This window comes from Trachymyrmex septentrionalis, unplaced genomic scaffold, assembly GCF_001594115.1.
Source record: "Trachymyrmex septentrionalis isolate Tsep2-gDNA-1 unplaced genomic scaffold, Tsep1.0 scaffold128, whole genome shotgun sequence".
Classification (NCBI taxonomy): domain Eukaryota; kingdom Metazoa; phylum Arthropoda; class Insecta; order Hymenoptera; family Formicidae; genus Trachymyrmex; species Trachymyrmex septentrionalis.
In genome coordinates, this window is record NW_017304417.1 from 1,242,409 (window position 1) to 1,249,022 (window position 6,614).

At 29.6% G+C, this 6,614-nt stretch overlaps 2 protein-coding genes across 5 annotated transcripts in view; one reads left to right on the plus strand and one right to left on the minus strand.

Annotated features, from left to right (window-relative positions):
* Positions 1-1,158: 1,158 nt before the first annotated feature.
* Positions 1,159-3,577, plus strand: LOC108756531 (Bardet-Biedl syndrome 1 protein). 3 transcript variants are annotated; one of them, XM_018500415.1, is made up of 7 exons: positions 1,159-1,319; positions 1,624-1,833; positions 1,954-2,249; positions 2,326-2,575; positions 2,657-2,836; positions 2,926-3,242; positions 3,348-3,577. In XM_018500415.1, the coding sequence occupies exons 1-7, from the start codon at positions 1,173-1,175 to the stop codon at positions 3,550-3,552; spliced, it is 1,605 nt and encodes a 534-aa protein (XP_018355917.1). In that variant the 5' UTR covers positions 1,159-1,172; the 3' UTR covers positions 3,553-3,577. The 3 variants fall into 3 exon arrangements, with proteins under 3 accessions (XP_018355917.1, XP_018355918.1, XP_018355916.1); XM_018500416.1 differs by having other exon boundaries at positions 2,926-3,268; positions 3,348-3,451; XM_018500414.1 differs by having other exon boundaries at positions 2,926-3,577.
* A 1,748-nt stretch (positions 3,578-5,325) lies between these two features.
* Positions 5,326-6,614, minus strand: part of LOC108756560 (neurotrimin-like) — a 73,717-nt gene continuing 72,428 nt past the window's right edge. The window contains exons 8-11 of one of the 2 annotated variants that reach the window (XM_018500454.1): positions 6,281-6,470; positions 5,967-5,993; positions 5,766-5,880; positions 5,326-5,680 (exon numbers count right to left, since the gene is read on the minus strand). In XM_018500454.1, coding sequence (XP_018355956.1) covers positions 5,798-5,880; positions 5,967-5,993; positions 6,281-6,470 — 300 coding nt within the window. In that variant the 3' untranslated portion in view covers positions 5,326-5,680; positions 5,766-5,797. The remainder of the gene's footprint in view (positions 5,681-5,765; positions 5,881-5,966; positions 5,994-6,280; positions 6,471-6,614) is intronic. The other variant, XM_018500453.1, reaches the window with a different exon arrangement.

Here is a 6,614-nt window from a genome sequence, read left to right on the forward strand (position 1 = left end):
GCATATCTTTCGGTGGGCCTCCGCAGCTCGCTTGCCTTTCTTGAAGTAATAAAGCAAAATGTGCCGAAAATGCACCTTATTCTCCGACATGTTCACAGGTCTATAGCACAAACAAAACTAATGCCAATGAAACCAAATTTGACAGATGAAAAGAGCGGACTGTCACCTTTCCAAAACATATTTGGATTGCCCGATTAGGCAACCAGAATTGACAGATGAAAAGAGCGGACTGTCACCTTTCCAAAACATATTTGGATTGCCCGATTAGGCAACCAGAACCGGAGATATTCGGAAAAAATTTGCACTACTAACAAAAACCGAACGAATATATGGATCCACCCATTAAAATACATATTAATAAAATATAACGCAAAATAAAACATTCCTTACAAATATTACAATTTTTTAAATGTATATTTAAATTTCTTTAATGATTCTTCTCATATGATTAGAAAAAAGCTACATACACTAAAAAAAATAAATTTTACCGTGTTTTATATTTCTTGATTTTTTTCGCGATATAATTCAATATAATTATAGATTTTTCTTTGGTTTTACATACTTTCCCGCGATTTCTAGGGAATTTCAGAAAACCCATTTTGGTTGCCTTTTGTAAAAAGTGCAGCCAACTTAAATCTAAAGGATTTTTCAATTTCTAGGGAATTTCTGATGCGATTAAATTTCCCGCTTTCGTGCCATTTGTCAAAAGATTTCTATGGAAACAAATATACAAACAAAGCATATGATATTTTGTCATATAAATGTAATTTTTAATGCATGTACTCTTAATTATGGAAAATCAGTTTATCAGATTATAAAATTATTTCTAGTTATAGAATTGATAAAATATGTAAAAAGTTTAAAAGTCTTTTTCGGTTCGAAATGTGCAATATGTATATAGTTAAATGTTACAGATATCATATAAGGAAACTCTGATATGTAGGTAGTTTAGTAATTAAACTGTAAATAAGTTTGCTACTTATATAAAAACAAACAGAATTTTTACAAAAATTTTTAATCATGCACGGTTTAAGGTAAAAAACTTTTTTATTGATTTTGTTTGTGTGTATGCATAAAAATATCAAGACATTACTTTTTTAGTGCTTGTTATGTACTTATTTTTATCGGAATTTCTTTTTAGAGCTGATCATAAATCTCTTGGAGGACTTGGGATGAGTCGCTGGTTAGAAGCACTTTGGGAACCAAGTGCTGGTTTATTTTCTTTGCCAGGTGGACTTGATATGCTAGATATAAGCGGTGATGGAGATGCTAGACTTATTTGTGCTGATCTAGGACCAGTTGGAAGCGATTCAACAAAGGTATAATTACAATAAGAAAATAATATAATAAAGATATGTACAAATATATATTTAAATTATACATTTTAATAATACTATAATAGAATAATTATAAAAATTAAGATTTTATATAGAAAAAACAAAAGTTCATTTTTCTGTAAATTATAATAGAATATTCCTTATGACTAAAAGTTTTAAAGATATAATCATACCATTAAGTTAGAATTAGCAAATGATGTAAAAACATTTATTCACTTTTATGTGAATAATTTATACAATTTTTTATTTTATTTATTTGCAAAATACATTACTCTTTTATTTTTAGATACGAGTGTATAAAGGAGGTGATCAGATAACTGAGCATAACATGATAGAACCACCCTGTGGAGTAATCGGTTTTTATATGGAAAATGAAGAAACTCGATCATCTGTAGTTGCTGTAGGAGCTGGAGCTAGCGTATATATTTTCAAAAATATGAGACCATTCTTCAAATATTGTCTGCCACATATTGATGCTCATCCAAAAGAACGAGAAGTATTTATATTTTATTGGTACAGAAATAAATAATGATACACAGGATTATCTCAATTTCATGTATGATATTTCTAATCTGAGTATATAGTACATATTTTGACATTCAATAATTTAACGCAGATTTGGCATAAATGCGGGTTAGATGAAGAATTAAATGTGTTGACTCTTGCGGATGATTTGGAGCTGTTACTGAAAGAACTTGGCGCAGCATTTCTCTCTCCTCGTACTTTAAAGTTTCTCTCTTTAGATAATAACTTGCGCTTGAGTTTTGCAGAACAATACAGACGGATACCGCTTGTTAAAGCTAATGCATTAACGGCAATTGCGACCATTCGCAGAGACTCGTGGAATGATCCTGCTAGTAGTTGTCTTGTATTAGGGACCGAGGCTTGTGAAGTTCTCGTCTTGGATCCTAGGTATTCTTTTTGTATAAGAAAAAATTTATTAAAATATTTTATGTATATTTTGTATATATATTTAATTGCCATACAGAGCTTTTTCAGTTATGGATAAGCATATACTGGAGTGGCCACCAGCAGCATTTGCCAGCTGCGGCTTATGGACGGGTGATGGTCGCATAATAATTATTGGAAGAGATGGAAAAATAGGAACAATTAGGAGAGGAAGTTCTGTAAAACTTTGGGAAACGTTACCCGCACCTGCGGTAGCTATTACCATTCTTACTTCTCAAGGAGCAGCAGTAGCTGTTATGGATGGTACTTTAGTGGGATTTTCAAAAACAGTACGCTTGGACAAAGAATTTTAATTTAATGTTGAAAACTTTGTTAAATTTTTTTCTTTCTCATATATATATTTCTTATAGGGAATAAAATTATGGCATATCAATATTCCCGGTATAATATTAGATCTAGTTAGCTTACCAGTACCGCAAAGTGGGCTGTCTTTGTTAGCTGTAAGTACAGTAGGCTATGGAATTCGCATTTACGATGGAAAACATCATGTTGATACTATGAAAATTATGGAACCTGTATCCGCTCTTAAGGTATTCCTAATAACATTTATCAACAACATTTATGTATATTAAAAAAGTGGCAAAATATAAATATATATAATCTTTTTTTACGAATGCAGTACGGACGAATGGGACAAGAGGAACGAACAATAGCTATGGTTACTGTTGGAGGTGGTTTATGCATGAAAATCTTAAAGCGCACTGCTGATTTTAATACGAATAATTCAATATCAAATTCATCGTCGAGTAACACATCGAAGTTCTCGATACCGAAGAAAACGCGATTATTTGTTGATCAAACGATAAGAGAGAGAGCCGAAGCAAAGAAGATTCATAACACATTTCAGCAAGGCTTTCTTCGCTTACGTTTGACAACGGCCAAACAAGCATCCGAACATTTAAGTGAAAATCAAGCACTAGGATCTAATCCTATCACGTTAGAAACAAATGTTCTTGGTTTAGGTCCCAATTACATGATTCGTATTATAGTAACAAATATTTCTGAAGATTTATCTTCAACAGAATTGTATATTCTCTGCAGAGCTGAGGACACCGATGTTAATCCTCGTGTGATAGATTTGCCCTTGCTACCAAGTGCTGTGCCTATACCACTAGCTGTTAATGCAAACTTGAAAAGTCAAATATCAGGGAAAGTTAAAATATTACTTTGCAAGAAATCAAATCCGAAACCTTTGGTTATTACGACTGTAATATTGCCAGCCGCCGAGGAAGATTTTGAAATCTAAAGAATTATTTAAATTGTTATTGAGAACCAAGTACAAATATGAAATAAATCGTATTGTAATTAAACATGAATTTTATCTTATAGATGTAAAATAAATCGAATATTATATTGTGTTGTACAATTTATAAAATATATGATAAATAATAAATATACGATAAATAATTTATAATAGTATATATATTTTTACACTTTACACTATTTCTTCAAGGATTGTATTAATAATTTACAATAAAATTCGCAGTACGTTTTCATTTACTTTTTTTTTTATTATGTATCTGCAGGTATAATCTTATGAATTAATATATCTTTCGATTTTCTTGATTGTACATGTTACATTGATTAAGGCAACAAGAAGCTATATTCATATGCACATCAGGTGTTGTATATTGATATATTGTTTTATAAGCATCCTGACTACAACTTTATATATATATATATATTGTCGACATGTTTTAAAATAAACGTTCAAGTCTACACATATAAGATAAAATTGTGTAACTAAAATTAAAAATACGTACATTATGTATTTTTACAATTTCAAACCTGATTAATTTGTATAAATGAGTTTCATTGTTATCAAATTTATTAAATTTACAAAACTTTCAATAATTAATAATAAAACAGACTGATGATAACAAAGATTTAATTTTTATATGTTGCAACTTTCCCATTTATATTAATAGCCATTTTCGCTTCTAAAAATAAATCGTATATGTTGAGAAAAATTATGGATATAAAGAATCTTTAAAGTAGCGTAATAAAATTTCATAGAATAAAATAAGTACAGTATAAAATCGTGCTTTAATAAGCATTTATAACTTTCATAATAATTAAAAATTTTCAACATGTTATTGAAAAATACATAAATAATTATTATTTACGATTTAAAAATACAAGTTGCTTTGTCTAAGAATATTAAAATTATACACACAGACTTATTATTTTTAATATTTTATGTACTTTAGAAAGAATATGGCTGTTTTTCTTTATGTATTAATGTTATTCATATCTATGACAAGCACACCGGCCGTTTCTAAAATGGGCAGTTTCTTATACAATTATAGTTACTGCGTATAACATTAATTATAAATCAATATAACAACGTATCAGCGCTAAAAGCTAGCAAACTATTATGGAAAACACTAAATAGAACGTCATTCTCTCCCATACTCGTTCCAATCACATTCGTTACTCGCGCATCACATTGTACATATTCGAGAAACATAGGAGTAAATAAAAAAAGAAAGATTTGCTTCCATTGGGAGCAAACATACGAGAACGTGGACGTAATGTTAATGAACAATTCTTGTATAAACGATAATCTCAGTATGAATGCTTCCAACTTTATATTCTTTGTCGACTCGGTTATATACGTATTATCGCAATAGCATATACGTTTCTATAATATTTACTTCTCTTTTACTACATTATTTTAGGTACATGTTCTTTCCACATGTGCACAGTGGACGACAGATCAGATTCTATACATGATTTTTCGGAAGTAGTAGACCCGTGTACATGGCACCAAGCGACTTCTTTGAACACGTTTCTAATAATCTTAAGCATACAAAAATAAATTATAATAATATGATCGTGTGTCTCTGTGAGCTTACGCATGTATAGTGTGAATACTATATTATGTGTACACATACACACGTATACATGGGCGTATGTGCGTACATACGTATTCATATATATGTGTGTATATGTATGATATATATATATATGTATGATATATATATATATATATATATATATAAATTATGTATATATTTTAAAGTACAATATCTCTTAATAATTATTCGTGATTTTACGATACAATTAAAATGCTCATTTTTTTTCTTTACAATGCATCTTAATGGAACACCTAGGTGAGTTGTAAATCAATATTAATCACGAAATTTCGACTATGTAAAATGTATATTAATGTGTCTCGATAATGCCCGCATGTTTGAAAATATTTTATTAAATATATATGTACATAAAATAAAATATATCCTGATAGAGAAGGGGGAATTTGCGCTAAAAATATTTATGTTCGCTATTAGCGCTATGTCTCTCCTAAGTGTTCCTACACTAATAAATCCACCATAGCGTTTGCTGGTGTTGCTTTGGCTGCAGCAAATTACCTGTGTCATAAATAAATCATTTACGTCACTTAATGAATTTATCGTAAGCTTTTATCGTTTGTTCATAAATTTACGTCATACTCACCTACATACTTTAGTAGAGATTTAAGTAAAGAGTTACAGACTTGTGAAGGCACAAGATAAAACGACTAGGATCAACGTTAGAAACGTTCCGGGAGATCGTACAGTTGCCGAATTTTCTGTAAATAAATAGGAAATTAAGAACTGATGATAAAAAAGATCATAATTAAAATAAATGTTCTGTTTGAAAAAATTGTATTCGTACCTTTTAATGCTAAATCAGGGGGATAATCTAAAAAGGAAGTAAGAAAACGAAGTTTTAATATTTGTATACTGTTATATTATTTATATGTATTAATACTTTAAATAGTTTAATTATATATCTAATTAATTTAATAATCAAATCACTATACGATTGATTAATAAGCCTTCTTATAGATAGTTCTTCAATCTTTTATTCAAATTAATGTCTATTTATAATAAAATAATGCACAAATCACGAAAATTATTTTTATACGCTCAAAAAATATAGATATATAATAAAACGTATAAAAATTCATATAAGATTAATATACGCACCACTACTAAATGTATGCGGTTCTGACTCCAAAGACCATCCAAATCCATTTCTAGCCTTTAGGATCGCTTCGTAAGATCCAGGCTGAAGTTCTGGAATTGGACATTCTACGATAAATTGATTTCCTTTACCGTCTTTGACTTCAGGCTCGATGAAGTTCCATTTCGAGTTACCCTTGCGACGATATTGTACCTGTAAGTAAAAAAATTGTGTTTTAGATAATATTTTTTACTTTATAATAAGAAGCATATATTCTTGATATACATCGTACTCACCTTGTATTCGCTGATCGGCGAATAACTTTCCAAATGCCATTTCAGAATAATTCCTGCATCA

Coding starts and splice junctions, on each gene's coding strand:
- LOC108756531 (XM_018500414.1), top strand. CDS start 1,173: ATGAGTCGCTGGTTAGAAGCACTTTGGGAACCAAGTGCTGGTTTATTT. Junction 1,320..1,623: donor TTGGAAGCGATTCAACAAAG/GTATAATTACAA, acceptor TTTTATTTTTAG/ATACGAGTGTATAAAGGAGG. Junction 2,837..2,925: donor AACCTGTATCCGCTCTTAAG/GTATTCCTAATA, acceptor TTACGAATGCAG/TACGGACGAATGGGACAAGA.